Source organism: Zonotrichia leucophrys, chromosome 8, assembly GCF_028769735.1.
Source record: "Zonotrichia leucophrys gambelii isolate GWCS_2022_RI chromosome 8, RI_Zleu_2.0, whole genome shotgun sequence".
Lineage (NCBI taxonomy): Eukaryota > Metazoa > Chordata > Aves > Passeriformes > Passerellidae > Zonotrichia > Zonotrichia leucophrys.
In genome coordinates, this window is record NC_088178.1 from 6,928,630 (window position 1) to 6,944,282 (window position 15,653).

Genomic DNA, 15,653 nt, shown 5'->3' on the forward strand with positions numbered 1-15,653 from the left:
TGCGCGCCGGGCCGGCCCGGGCGCGGCTGGGAAGTGTAGGCGGAGCGGGCCGCCCTCGGCGTGAGAGCTCCGCTGCGGCTCCGTGCCGGGAACATGGCAGCACTAGAGGCGGCGGAGGCCGCGCTGGGGCGGCAGCAGGAGAAGGAAGAGGAGGAAAACCACAACCATGACCGTGAAGGCGGCGGCGAGCCGGCGGCGCTCAGTGAGAGCGGGCAGGGATCGGGCGGGAGGGGGAAGCCGGGCCCTCCGTGCCGGGGCTGAGCGCGGGCGGGCGCCATGCGGAGCCCGGGCGGGTTTGAATTTACAGCCCGGGCCGGTTTGAATTTACACCCCGAGCTGGTTTGAATTTAGAGCCCGAGCCGGTTTGAATTTACGCCCCGCGGCCGCTCGCCGTCCCCATCCGCCCGCGCCGGGGAGCTCTGGGAGGCGCAGGCTCCCGGTTCTCCCGTTTCCCCAGCGCAGTGCCGGGCCACACGTGTTCCCGCCGGGCCTCGCTACGCTTGAACCCGCGCTCCTGTCGCTTCTTTCTTCCCCAAACCTACCGATGCTTTGTCTTTGGGGATCATTTATTGTTCCACGAGGTTCCTTAAGGAGCCCGAAGTGCGGCGTGGGCCGCGCGGGCTCAGGCGCGCATCTTTCCTCGCAGCTTTTTAAACAGAAAGGTGTCTGCGCCATGTGCTCCAGGAGGGGCCTGCTGGAGCAGGGAGGTTGGACCACCGTGGTCTTTCCGACCTGATCCTCTCTGGGATTCTGTAAATTGGTTTTGCTGGACTTCCAGTTCCCCAAGTGAGCCCTTGCTGCCGGCCCTTTGCTGCTGCAGCCTTATGGTTGGAGTGAACTGACTCTTCTAATTAATTTCTTCTTTTTTTTTGTGTCAGTGTACTTTAGACTCTCTGAAGAAGCGTTATTCTGTTTCTGTGTGATCAGTGATTCCCTGTGGGCATTTAAAAAATCCTGACGTCTTGGTTCGGTAGCAGCCTGCCTTCATCATTCACTGTGAAAGTTTACCTTTCTCCTTGTACATTTACAGATTATCTAGCTGTTTTTACATATATGCATATTGTCCTTTTCAACCATTTTAACCTCTCCACGTGCTCTGAAGATGCAAAAAGTCCTGCTCTGCTGGATTTTGTCACTGCTGTGCTCTCACTATACATTTTTGTAACAACTCATCAATTTTGTAACAACTAATCAATAGTTGTTAGGGATTTCTTACCCAACATGCTTTTACTTACTCTTTTTCTTTCTATCTTTATATTAATGAAGCACGTAGAAACTATCACCAGGAATCCTGCAACTTTTTAATGGAGCAGTAGGCTCCATGCAAATCTTTCTTAGGTGAGTTGTCTTCTTAAAACAGGTCTGTAAGAAGCACAGCAACAATTTCTTCCTAGCAATGCACCTCTTGATAGATTTTAAGATAGGTAGAATAATTTTACTCTGTGCTTCTGTTTTTTCAGGTTTTTGAGCCTCTGTCTTGAGGTATTCCTGCCATTTTCTCTTTCTGTCAGTTTTCATAATAACAGGCATTTTTACCCAACAGCAATGTTTAAAAAGCAAACAAACAAAAGTAGCCCAGGGGAATCTGAAGAACTGCTGTAAGATCCTTCCAGCCTGTCTTAAGCTGTGGTCAGGACTAGGTGGATAGGGAAGAACAACCATCCATTCCTGCATCCTCAGGAATTAACTTCCAACACAAACCAGTTTGTAGGTTCGTGTTTTCTCCATGAGGTGCATCCCAGTTTCTCTGTAGGGACAGACAGCCCGTGGTTGCCTTTTGTGGCCTCTCTGCACCTCCTGTCTGTCCTATCCAGGCTGAAAAGCCTTGGCCTGCTCTGTTGCTTCTCAGTTGCAAAGCAATGCCTGAGCTTTGTTTCTTGTTACCCATGGTAGAAACTTCACTAGCTGGGAGCAGGACAATATTTATAGATTTATGTGGCTTTCTGAATCCTTTTCTAGTGCTTCCTTATATCCCTTGGACAGGGTCAGACCATGCCTTCTGGGGATTTCTACCTCTTCTTTCAGTTATTTTCCCCGGGTTTGACTATTCTCATCATTTTATCTCCTCATCTCTCAGGCTCTTTAAATGCTTGAAATTTTTCACCAAGAACATCTGTACTGCCCCAGGAAGTAATTCAGTTGCAAATGCTGATGGCACCAGCACTTAACCCTCATCACTGCCTCTGCCATAGCAAATTCCTCCTTAAGTCCCTTCTTTCATACTGTTTGATTTATTAACTAAACTGTTATCAAACTTCTTTAGCTGATAGCAAATTGGGGAATTTGGAGCTTCTCCTTGCCTGCTTTGCCTTGCTTCACTGCTACCTGCCAGTGTAAATGTTATTTTGTTCACCTTAAACATTTGATACTGATGTGTGAATAGTCATTTCAGCTGTCCAGGATTACATTATTCCGCAGTGGTTTCCAAGGATAATTGGAGTGAAAATTCATCTCATGCTATTCTCCTGCATAATTCTTTTTTCTTCTTTCATGCTTGTAGTCAGCACCAGATTATTGGAAACAAATGAGAGTGTTTGTATAGTTCAGTTACATCAATGACACTTTTACTATGTTTTTGTGTGGTTTTAAGATGGTTTGGTCTCTGAAAACATGAAAAGCAAAAACGTTGATGTGAAAATTCCTGAGTCAGAATTGGAAGCTGAAGACAGAGGAGGAGAGGAAGAACGCCCAAGGGAATCTGATAGCAACATTTTGGATCTATCATCTGATTACCCACGAGGTTTGTTAATAAACTCTTAATATTTGTGCCATGTGCTGGAGGAAAGGTAGAAATACTCGGGAGGAAAGGTAAAGGGAGTGTGTGAAATCTCATTTTAAAACTCACCTCTGTATCCTGACCACATGCATCAGTTGCTTTGTCTGGCATAAGAAAACCTGAAGATTTATCCTGTAAAAATATTGTAAAGCTTAAAGTTGCTACAGAAGCTCTGTTACAGTGGACTGGGAAGTTGTGTGTGCTGGAATCAATAAAGCAGATTTCAACCTAATTTTCTTGGTATTGGCAAATGCTGACTGATAAGTTGAAAAATGAGATGGTAGATCTAGAGGTTAAATTGTTTACTAAGGGAAAGAAAAAAATGGTAGAATTTAATATATCCTGGCTCCACAGTGAATAATTGTTCTTAAATTTGGTCCACTTATAGTTGATATTTAGTTTTGCCAATGACTTCATATGATGTTTTTGCACTGCTTTTATGCATGATTTGCATTCACTAACAATGCTGAGCTGTAAAACCAGGTGTAAAGGGAATGTGACTTGATCTTTTCAGCTGTTTTTTTTTTTTTCAAATTAGGATCTTTCAGTCTTAGAAAGTTTGTGTGTCAGTATTAAAAAGAAGTAGAAATACATGAAAATATATGGATCCTATTAAAGAGCTATTCTGGAGATAATTTTTGCAGTCATTTGCGCTGCCATGGAAGTAAAAGGACAAAAAACAAGTATTTCAGTCTGTCCTGCAGTCATTCTCTAACAGTGCTGGATTTGATGTGCTGCATAGAAAAGTAGCAGTAAACTAAGAGCAATTTTTAAACTAAGAATGCTTAATTTCTAAATATTTCTGGGGTTTTTTTTTAGACAAACATATTTCAATTCAGAGACACCTTGCTGATCTAGAGAAACTGGCTGACCTCAGAGAAGGTGAGTTGTCCACAGCAGTGTCCCAGAACACAGAACTTTGTGTTACAGGTATTTACAGTTTCCTTCAGATTTTATCACAGTACATATATTTATGATATTTAAAGATGAGGGGTTTTGTGAAAAAAGGCTTTATGGTTAATTCTCTTGTTCTTCTCCTAAATTCTGCCTGAGAGGTTGTTTGTCATTCAGCTAGTTTTTATTTAGGTTAGTACTTCAAGGGCTTCAACACATTCATTGCACAGCCTTGCCTTTGCTTTTTGTGTCTCACGTGCAGGATTTTCAATAATTATTTTATATTTTCTAAAGTTTTTTTATATAGTGTACATTGCCTTATTTTACAGCTTAAATAGATATCTTCTTGTTTTATCTGAAAGATCCAGGAGTTGGAACAACAAAATCTTGTTTTAACCTCCTGACTTGTTTGGGATTTTGGTTTGGTGGGTTTTTTTCAGCATTTCAAGTCTTTGCATGTCATCTGTAAAGTTCTGTTGTTTCTCAGTACTTTTCAGAAATTTCATTATAGCTTCATGTTGCTGGAGTAAAATATACTAGAAACCAAAACCCAAAGATTGTAGAAGTTAATGGTTTTAAAAGTTTATAGTGACTTTTGTCTATATTCTATGGAGGAGAAAAAGGAAACCCATAAATTTGAAGTTTGTGCATGAAATAAAATGTTTCCTGAGGACTTCAGCTTTAACTAGTGTTGATTTTCCCTTCAGCCTTTTTTCTCTTGGCCTGCATCTCAACTAACACAATTGATAACTGCATTTCATGTTTCTCATAGTTTTTAATTGTATTTTCAGATCAAAGGAAGCCTTGTCCATTGTGTCCTGAGGAGAAATTCAAAGCTTGCTATAGCCACAAACTCCATCGTCACTTGCAGAATTTGCACTGGAAGGTTTCTGTTGAATTTGAAGGTAATGGCAACAGGGTTTGAATAGTACATACTAGAAGGAGTTGTGGGTATGTTCTGTGCTTCATGTTTCAAAATTCTTCTTGACTTGAACATTTTGTTATCAGCTCTGAATTGGAGCCATATTTTGAAAATTTCCATAAAATTTAAAATATGTGCGTAATGAAAACTACTTCAATAAAAGCTTTAATTATATATTAATAATAATCAGACACACATGGGTGATCAGTTTTGGTGGATCATAAAGATTCCATGGGTTCTGACAAACACTTCAAGTCTTTTTGTAGTATCAGTATTTAGTATTTTAATATACCCTGTGATCTGCTTGTGAGATGCAATAAAATCCCTGCAAGAAGTTTAGGAAGGAAAATTGAGCAGTGTGTGTTTTTTAAAAATCCAAGTATGGGTTTGTAGGAAATAAAGTGACTATTTAGAGGATGGGCAAGGTAAATTGAACTATAAATTTTCCAATTGGAGTATCAGGTATCTCATTTCAGTTTTCTTTAACTTTTCAACATATGTTTATAGATTGAGTCTTCACACAAGTCTTTTAGCCAGGTAACAATATATTTGTGAAAGACTCACAGGTGTTTTTGAACTGGAGACATGGTATAGCTTTATAAGATGCTCAGAGACTTATTTTAATTAATTTTAAATTCTTTGCATTTTAAAGTTTAAAATGTATAATTAGCTGATAAATTTCCCTGTGCAGAGGGGGGATGTTCCAGATAATTGGTGATGTTCTCTTGTTGCTGTCTGGTGAAATCTGAAGTGAGAGCATGTGTTGCAGGCCACAGACGTGCTGTTCATTTACTGTTCTGGGATGGCATTTGTTTTCCAGGGTACAGAATGTGCATCTGTCACTTACCCTGTCGGCCAGTAAAACCCAACCTTGCTGGAGACCAGGTAAAAATGCTGAATCCCAGAAATTCCTGTTGCTGTACAAATGGGGGAATTGGGTGACTGAGAGGAACTTTTGAGATCTCCTTAGTCTCCAAATACATCTTGCTCCCCTGTGTGATGCCAAAAGCTTGTTAGTCCAGGGTGTGTGATGGAACCCTTGGGTAGCTGCATGGGGCTGTACCTCTCTCACTGTGGGGCCCAGTTGCCTAGCTCAGCTCTGGCTGTACATTCCAGATACTTTATGTGCTCTAGAGGTAACAGATGACTTCTCATATGCCTGTGTTCAGTTCTACTTCAAGCATGTTTTATGTATTCTGGAACTACAAGAAAGGCTCTGTTTTACAGACATTGTCCAAGATGGGAGCTCATTACCACTGCATCATCTGCTCAGCAACAATAGTCCGGAGAACTGACATGATCGGTCACATCAATCGGCACGTGAATAAAGGAGAGACTGAGTCCAGGTTTAGCACAGGTGAGCTCTGACAGGAAACATTCAGTCTTCTTCTGTCAATCTGTCATATACCACCTGCAGTAACACAGGAAAAATTCAGAAACAGAGTTAGCCTTTCTAATGAAAAATCTGCCTTTAATATTTCAGAACTTTTGTTTCGTCAAACTTGTGATTTAGTCTTGCATTGACCAGTTCCTGTGTTCTTATTGAGATAATTAGTACTCCCCTCACCCTTAATGTTGTAAGGACCAGCTTGTGTCTCCAAAAGAGTGAGGGACATGGCATCCACAGGAAAAAAAAAAAAAAAGACTGGAGTAAATCTTTCTGCAATGCGAAATCCTTAGCTTTTTATCCAGACTGAACCAGCCTGGGTTCCTAAAACAAGTTTTTTCCAGTCTCAGAAAGACATGATAGAGGTGTCAGTAGTTCTTTGGTAAATTGCAATCCTACCTGACTTTGTCCAGAAAGAGACTTTGGTTTCTGAACTTGAATAAGCTAGGTTAAAAACATTTTAAATAATTGGAATGCCAGTAGTTTGATGCCTGGGCATCAGTTGGGATGACTGAAAAGCGATAGTAGTACCACATTCCATATCTTTATAGATTTTTGTGCTGTGAAATACATTGATCTCTGTGTGCTTCCCTTCAGAGCTGTGAGTAAAGAATGGCCCATTTAGCATTTTTAACAAAATGCATGAGGCAGTTTTTCCTCACAGAGGGAGGAGAAATCTAGAGGTTTTGTGATCTGTAGGCACTGGGCAGCTCTTGGGGCCCCTGAAGGTGGGGCAGATACACCATCTGTGTGTTTGCAAGCTCTGAGAGATGCAGGGTCATACCCAGTTGGTACAAATTTTTCCTGGCTGTTCCTAGGTACATTTTAGACTGTGGATGAATTGCTCAGAGGAATGGCAGCCTGTGTTTACAGTTGTCAGATATGAAAGCTTGTTTTGCCACAGGCTGTCTGCACAGAGCTCTGGTGCTGAAACTGTCCCTGTGCTTGTGCAGTTTATGCACATTTTGTGTGGCTGTTCAATAACTTGAAACAGATCAAGGACTTTTGCAGTTCATTGAGACACATTCAGGACTTTGTTAACCGGGTTTTAATTAATTAGCAATGTATTATGTTTAAACATGCAAAGCCAATGTGCTGTGTATCAGGCTCAGGGGCTGGCTTCCTTAAACTGGAGTGGATACATAAGAGCCCAGCTGAGAAATAAATCTGTTTTATGAGAAGAAAATTGTGGTAGAGCATGATCTTTATTTGCCACTTTTAAGATTAGAAGATCAATTGTTTCCTGCTTCTCCCCTCATCCTTGTAAACTGGTCCATGTGCTGGTTGGATTGCAGCATAACCCAGACTTCTTGCTTTATGGGAGCAGTTTTTTAGTGTAATTTACCAACTGTGTTAATATTAATTTCAGTTCTCACCAATTCTTTCCTTCTGCCTCAATTCCTTGTTCCAGTTCGTGCTCCCAAGTCATCTTTCAGAGTGGTGAAGGAGTCAGCCACAGATGTGCAGGTTCTTCCCAACCACTCCACGCCCCAGAAAACAGATTCCTATTTTAATCCTAAAATGAAACTCAACAGGTGAGAGAGCAGGGAGTGGGAAGATGCATCAGAGGGATGGGGAGCTTGTAGTGAAAAATCTGTGTTTTGAAAAGCAACCCTGTGAAACTTGAGTTCAGAGGGAAGGAGAAAGGAATTTCTCATCAGAAAACACTTCTTGACAAATAATATTTATACCCAAAACCACTATATGTGAAATAGTGTCATTTTTGGAGTTAAGTATTTTCCTGTAATTAGTAGATCTTACTTTAATAATGCTGTGCTGTAGAATTCAACTTTTCAGCATAGCTGAGGTTTTTATTTACAGTTCTTCCCTGTAAAAAGTGGAGTTTAGCTTCAATATCCCGCTGTTAGGTTAAAGGGAGATAAATAAGAAGAAGGAAATAAAACTGTTCTCTCAGCTTACAGACTGTGGCCATTTTTGTCTTCCAGGCAGTTGATATTCTGTGCACTGGCCGTGCTTGCTGGGGAGCGCAAACCCATTGAATGTTTGGATGCTTTTGGTGCCACTGGTAAAGTCCATTTCTTTAATCTTTTGGTTAATATCCAATGGGAGGAAGCAGCAGAAATTCATAACTGACATCGCATACCCAAAAATAATGTGAGATAGGCAATAATTCTCTTCCTCAGGCAGAGAGTCCTGAGCTTCCATACAAAAAGACAACTGTCAAAAGCTGTATTAAGGCTTTTAAAAAGGCTGTAAATAATATTAAAGTTCAGTGGTCTTAAAATCAGTTGTCTTATTGTCCCTAAATTCTGTTTTTCCACAGGAATCATGGGGTTGCAGTGGGCAAAGCACCTCAGAAGTTCTGTGAAAGTTACAATTAATGATTGTAATGAAAATTCTGTGACAATGATTAAGGAAAATTGTCATTTAAACAAAATGAAGGTGAAACTGAACAGTAGGGAAGAAGACAATGGTGAAACTGTGGGAAATGGAGAAGAAAACAGTGACACCATTGAGGTGACAAAAATGGATGCCAATGTTGTCATGCATTTGAGATCATTTGATTTTATGTAAGTGTTGAATGTTTCTGTCAATTTTCTGGTTTGGTAATGACACACCCCACCCCACTTGCCAGTATGTGATTATTTGGAGAAATTGGCATGATAAAAGAATCAACCAGCAGTCACTTGAAATGTAATTTTGTCCCAGAAATGGTGTGGGGGCAGAACTTTAATCTTAAATGGAAAAATATTAGTTTTTCTGACATTCAGAATGGGTTACAAATATACATGAAAATTTTAACCCAGGCTGGGGTTTTTTTTTAATAACTTCATTGTCTGTTTGCTGAAGGGAAATGCCAAATTAGTTTTGGTCTTTTTTTTTAAACTTGTTTTTAGTTTAAAATGCTGTTTGTTGCATCTCTTGTTTTTATCTATTTTGCAGCATATTAACTTTGAATTAAAGCAGGCTGATTCTTCCAAGTTGGGTATATAGATGCATTCAAACAGATATCAAAATAAGTGGTGGGATTTTTTTGTGTTATTAATGACTAACATTCAGATCTAAGCATTGCTGGAAGTTTTAGTCCTGTTCCTTCTTTCTGTTTCAAATGTGATCATAGGTGAAGATTATAAAACAGTGTTTTCCTCAGTGTAAAGCCAGACTCTGGAGCATTTATAAGACACTTAGTGGTACATCCTTTCTTTTCAGCCATTTGGACCCCTTTGGAACTTCTGTGAATTACTTGGACTCTGCCTTTAGAAACGTGAGGAACCTTGGGATTGTGTCACTGACATCCACAGACATCAGCTCCCTCTATGCCAAGGCTCAGCACGTGGCCCTGCGCCACTATGGCTGCAATATTGTCAGAACAGAGTACTACAAGGAGCTGGCAGCCAGGGCTGTGATTGCTGCTGTCACCAGGTACTGCTAAACCAGTTCTATTTAGGGTAAAAAAATTATTAGGTAATTATTAAAAATAATTTGTGACTGTGCAAGGCAAAAATGCATCAGTAGGGTGGGGGGGTGGGATGGTAATGTGAAAAAAATATATATCCAGACTTGCAAACTTTTATATTTCTCTATCAGTGTTGCCATTTAGAGCTCCATAGGATTTCCTAAATACAAAATAAACTGCTTGAATGGCTTCTAGCTAAGCCTGACTTGCTTCAGTGGAACCTGATGTTCACTGCAGACCCTCATACTTGAGGTTAAAAAGATGGATGTGATTACTAACTTGTGAAATCAGTTATTTGCATATAGATACCCTAACTAAACTCAGTCTGTTAAATTAAGACCTAAAACCTAATTGGAGAAAAAAGGTACAGGCAAGAGGAAGGGACAACTTCTCGAGAAAGATGAGGAGGAGGAAGTTAAATCATTAGAGGCTTTGAAAATGCCAGAGCACAAATGCTGAGCTGAACTTGTTTAGATTTCCCTTGTCCTCTCCCTGCTCATGTGATGATGCAGGTGGCAGACCACCATTTCTAGCTGTGATAAAAAGAAGTAAAATTAGATTTGCTTGGCCTGCCAGGAAGGCCACAAAATGAGGCACTTGAGAAAGAACACTTCCTCCTGCTCTCTCAACTCTTCAGTACCCCTCTCTAGGAAGGGAACGAGCTCAAGAAGCGTGCAGCAGGTTCAGGTGTCCATGGCAGTGTTTGCCTGCTGAATTCAGTACAATTTGGGCTTTGTGTGTGTTTGTCCCCCAGAGCTGCAGCTCGCTGTAACAAGGGCATTGAAGTGCTGCTGGCAGTAGCTCTGGAACACTTTGTTCTGGTGGTGGTCAGAGTTTTACGGGGCCCAACCCCTGCGGATGATTCAGCAAAGAAGGTCCGATACCTCATCCACTGCCAGTGGTGTGAAGAGAGGGTTTTCCAGAAAGAGGGCAATATGGTGGAAGGTAAATGGCCTTTCTTTTGTTGTTTATCTGTTCTGTGCCTTGTTTATATTTACATCCCATTAGTAGCAATTCCCTTGTATGTAACAATGAGTGGTATGTGTGAGATGGAGAGAGGGCTGTGCTTCATGGCCATGGGCTGGATCAGTTGTCTGGATGGATTTTCCTGTAAATGGACTGGATTTGTGGCACAAATTGCTCAGGTTGTGGCTGCCCTTGAATCGCTGGAGGTGTCCAAGGCCAGGTTGGACAGGGTTTGGAGCAGCCTGGGCTAGTGGAAGGTGTCCCTGCCCTGGAAGGGGGTGGCACTGGATGGGCTTTAAGGTCCCTTCCAACCCAAACCATTCTGAGATTTGTTTCTACACAGGACATCCTCCCAGCCTACTCTAGCTGCTGGAGCTGCTAGGATGCCTGGTATGTCCATGGATCTGCACTTCAGGAAAAGCCCTAGGATAGGGATAGCCTTTGATACTATTGGGTTCCTTCAGATGGCAGCAACTGGATAGCTTTTGGTGTCAGATTGCTTTTCTGCTGCATTTCAGTTCCTTAAAATGCAGTGGACTGAGCAGTCTGGTTTTCCCCTGCTGTTGTTAATGGGCCGTCCCCACATACAGGTTAGCAAAGACAGGAGACAAAAATTGCACTCCTGTTGTAACACTGATTACCGATCAAATCATCAATCACTAAATCCCACCATGAGCTGCTTGGCAGAAGGGAAAATAGTGTCACACTTGTGCTGTTGCCTTTCCAAATACCTCACTGAAATGAGCTCCCACTGCATCTCTCTCTCTGTGCAGTAACACAGGCATGGCTGGCTATTGCCTAACAATTTAAATGCTGTTTTTCTGCTGCAGAAAACCCTTACCAGCAGCTGCCCTGTGACTGCCATGGCAGCATGCCTGGGAAGACAGCAGTGCTTCTTGGTCCTCTCTGGTAAGTTCACATCACAGGACATTTGGAGAGTCACTCTGGTCCAGGAGCTCTGAAGCTCAGCTGTTCATACCATAACATTTTTTATTTTAGCACTACAAAAGGAGGTACAGCAATCAGCAGGAGCTCAGGAAACAGAGTGTAGATTTGAATTGAGTGGGGCGTTGAGTTTTTCATTTTGTTCAAACCAGTTAATAAATAGTAATACATTTTAAATTTCACATTCAGTGCACTTATGGAATATGCCCTGCACAAGAGAACCTACCTCTGTTCCTCTATTTGCCAAAAGTAACTCCTGTTACTCTAAACTTGTGGAGAATTTATTAAATAAATCATTACGTGTGCTGATGGTAATAAATACTACATTGCTTCTTAATTCATATTTGTAGAAACAAGAATAAATCTTTTAAAGTATTTTAGCCATTTTCAGTATTAAAACAGTTTGCAATTGACAGTACCTTTTTGTGGGGGTTGAATGACTTCCTCTACATCTTAGGGCAGAAATAAAATGACTGTTCTTGAGATCTTGATTTTTTAATTATTTTTTTAAACAAGACCAGTGTTGTTGTCATTGCAAAAAAACTTAATGCAGTGTTACATAGTTGCTGATCAATTTGGGCAAGAGAATTTTGGAGCGGCTTCCATTAAGAAGCCTTAACTTCTGATTTCTCTCATGTCTCATAGGTCAGGAGCTCTCTTTAACACTGGATTCCTCAGGAGGATGCTCCTGGAGGCTGTGCAGTATGGCTTGGATGAAGCTCAGCCACTTCTGAAGACATTAGTTTCTGAAGCAGAGTGCACAACTCCCAAACATTTTTCTACCCACAGTCCTGGTGACGAGAACAAACAAGGTAAGAAAAGGGGCAGCCTGTTCACAGAGAGGACTGGATTTGTGGTGATTTTTAGAGATGCTGATCTCTGATAAGTTACTTAACAGCAGTGTGTCCATAGAGTTGAATACATTATTGAATAATTATTTCATTCTGTGTAATTAAAGCATTTTGCCACTTAACAGTAGAATTAATTTTGCCTTCTAATTGTATTCTAGAAGAGTGTGGCGTATATATTAGAACACCAAATACTTCTGCAGAATCTTACTTAGTGCATGGTAAGTAGAGCATTTCGGTGTAGCTTTTTTTATATTTAACAGTATTGCACTCTGTGGAGTTTTTTCCCACCCAGTACTGATTTTATTTTATCTTTATCTAGAATCATATTTATTGGTAAAAGCAGAATGCCTAATAGTCTATGAAGGCCACTTTAATTTACTTGTTACTACTGAAAATGGCCTGTTGATTAAATTCAGGCCAAATTTTACCTCTGCAAACACCAGCTTAGAAAAGCAGCCACACAGCTGAAGTTGCTGCGTGGCTTTGTTTTTGTGTGTGCTGTGTGAGGCTTTGCTGGTGTTTTTATGAGTGCTGAGTGGTTTCTGTGGCCCTGTTGTGGTGCAGGCAAGAGGAAAAGCGAGGAGGTGCTGCGGGGCACAGCGAAGCGGCAGCGGGCCGAGCACAGCGCCGAGCACCCCCCGTTCTACTACAACATCCACCGGCACAGCATCAAGGGCATGAACATGCCAAAGTAAGTGTGGCTTCACCCTCAGCCCGGTCTGACGCTGACACACAGCTTGTTCTGAGTCAGCCCTGGCAGCACCACATCTGTTCTAAATGCAGGGCTTTGGTTTTGCTGCCCTTTCTTCCCAGGTTAAATAAGTTCCTGAACTATCTGTCGGAGGCCGGATACCGCGTGAGCCGAACCCACTTCGACCCCATGGGAGTGCGCACCAACGCGCCCCTGGCGCAGTTCAAGACTATTCTCATGAAGTACAGCACCCCAACCTACGTGGGGGCACAGGCAGAGGGCCCTGTGCATCTCCCTGGAGAGATCCAGGTGGGAGAAGAGGTTCCAGCTGCTGCAGTGATCAAGGTGGAGGAGGCTGAGTTAGCAGAAGATGATAAATCTGGGGTTGCCGCCGCCGTGGTCGCGGAGTCCTGCCCCACTCACTGTGCTGCTGAATAATGCAGATGGGTTTGTTCATCAGGATGTTACAGACTTCCAGCACACCCTGTTCCAGTAAACCACTCCTTCCTCCCAAGCTGGAGTTTGACTGTTTTGAGCTGCCTGTTGTACTTGGAAAGGACAGTTTAGACTTAGGTAACAGAACTTAGCCCTGATCCCAGCACGGCTGTGGTCACAGAACCAGCACTGTGGGAAGGCTGTGGAGTTACCTGCTTTTATGCTCACCTCCTTTTCACACTGAGGCATGGAGGCTGCTTCCCAGTCTGTCCAAGCCTTACTGCCAGCACAGCATCCAGGAGGTGGGACAGGGCCAACAGTGTTAAGCATTTTGGAATATGACATTATTGTGAAACAGCCAGTTCCTAAAATGCATCATTCCTAAAACCTGGCCAGCTATGATCCAGAGAGAGGGCATTTAAAGGTAACAAAATAGCACAGATAAAATGCCCTCTGAGTTAAAGCCAGGCAGTCCTGCCTGGGTGCAGCTGTAGCTCCAGGTTGCACATGTAACTCTGCATTCAGGTCTGTTTCCAGGGTTCTGCCTCCAGGCCGGAGCTGATCCCAGGAGAACAGGAAGGAGCGGTGACACGGCTGCTAGTGAACTTCAGTTTGTACCCAAATCGTAGTGAATTGTGTAGTCACTCTAGGTAGTTGTCTGCTCAGAGCTTACAGTGGTTGTGTGCTGCAGAAAGGTACAAGGGACCACACTGGACCTTCAGGTGAAGTTTGTGGTGAGTTGTCAATAGTAACTCTGAGCTAAGATCTCTTCTGTGAAGGAGCAAAGCTGCCAAGTGTTGGCAGTTCTGGTTTCCTTAAATACATGGCAGCATTCCAGCCAAACGAGCTTGCCTTTGTCCTTTCTTTGCCCCACACTCGGTTTTGTTACCTCTGTGTGTTGCACTTGAACAGCTGTCAGCAGTGGTTGCCATTTCTCCCAAGTTTGGTGTTCAGCCTGGCCCCCAGTGTTAGGTTTATCTAAGAGCAGAATATGATGAGGGGTTATTATCCTTATCCATCTCTGAAACTTTGCAATAGAAGTAACAGGACTAATACACTCCTGATGATGCAAAACATCCTATGTTCCTGTCAGGCCAGACAATTGCTGCTGCTTCTACTGTTCAATTCTAGATTGCTTGGTGGAGTTATTCTCTTCTCTAGTTTCGAAAAGGAAGAATCAGTGATACAGCAATGTTTCCTTCAAAAATGCAGTGCTTACAGTTCTTTTCCAAAGATCACCTGGGAGCACATTGAAAGCTAAGTGGAAGGAGAATTTCATGTTCCCTAGTGGCATTTTTGGGTTTTTAAGTGATAGAGCGTTGGCAGACATTGCTTGCAGGTAACACACTTCAGTGTTAGTAGGATAAAAGCAGTCCTAAAGTCAGTTACCTGGGGCAAAGGATTGTTCTGATTACAGTAAATTAGGCTAAAAAGAAAGTTTAACTGAAGGCCCTTGTGGGAAATACTTTTGATTACTCTTGCAGCTCCTTTTAAGGAGCCAAAGGTATTGAATACCTTTTCCAAGCCAATGCAACTATTCCCACGTGTTTGGAAGGGCAGAAAAAGAGAAACTCAAGACTTGTCTGTACAATCTGGGCTCCTTTCCTCTGCCAGACAGGCAGAAGCTGTTGTAATCTGTCAGGGTCCAGCTGAAGGGGTGTTTGTAACTCAGGCCTCTGGGAATTCTTTTCCTATCCAGCAGTTGTCTCTGCTGTGGACCAGGTAGGGTCAGCCCTGCCATAATCAGCTGACAGAACATTACTGCAGGTTTGAGTCTGGAGCTTGGGACACTTTGTTCTTCCTTGCACGGATCCACATGGCCAGGAAGCTTTCTGGGAGTTGAAGCTGTTCAGAGGCAATTTGGGTAACCACTGGTGGCCCAGGGAGCAGCAGGATTTCTTCAGTCAGAGAAGTTCATATTCAGTGCATGTCAAGAAACCCCACACTGGGCATACTCAAGCATTGCCTCTTAACTCAAGGTGCATCCTCTTGTTAAAAGTTCTGGTGAATGCTGAGAGAAAACAAGGAAAGGAACAAAACCTGATCTCTCTAACAATGCACCTCAGCTGAAGGGGTTCATTACAGTTGCTCTGTGCTGCTGTTGACTGAAGCTGCCTAATAGTTAAATGCACCCAAAGTTGTTGGGTTTAACCTGAGTGCTGTGAAAATCCTTCATCCCCTTCCTCAGGCTGCAGGATCTGGTTGGAACAGCAGCACCTGTGACAGGTCCATGGAAGAGCTGATACCTTCTGTGTGCCCCTTTTTCTCACTCAAGGCTCAGGAACTGAGCTGCTCTCAGGGCACTGTAACAGCCACCACTGGTGGAGCTGAGCTGCAGCTGCACAGCCCCAGGCGTGGCAGCATGAAC

The 15,653-nt window shown here is 42.6% G+C and overlaps 1 protein-coding gene across 1 annotated transcript; it reads left to right on the top strand.

Moving 5' to 3' along the window:
• Positions 1 to 9: 9 nt before the first annotated feature.
• Positions 10 to 14,132, top strand: TRMT1L (tRNA methyltransferase 1 like). The gene is made up of 16 exons (XM_064720432.1): positions 10 to 202; positions 2,591 to 2,740; positions 3,596 to 3,658; positions 4,462 to 4,575; positions 5,413 to 5,477; positions 5,820 to 5,949; positions 7,391 to 7,514; positions 7,926 to 8,005; positions 8,264 to 8,510; positions 9,151 to 9,363; positions 10,152 to 10,342; positions 11,194 to 11,272; positions 11,954 to 12,120; positions 12,318 to 12,377; positions 12,724 to 12,850; positions 12,973 to 14,132. The coding sequence occupies exons 1-16, from the start codon at positions 94 to 96 to the stop codon at positions 13,286 to 13,288; spliced, it is 2,235 nt and encodes a 744-aa protein (XP_064576502.1). The 5' UTR covers positions 10 to 93; the 3' UTR covers positions 13,289 to 14,132.
• The last annotated feature ends 1,521 nt before the right edge of the window (positions 14,133 to 15,653 follow it).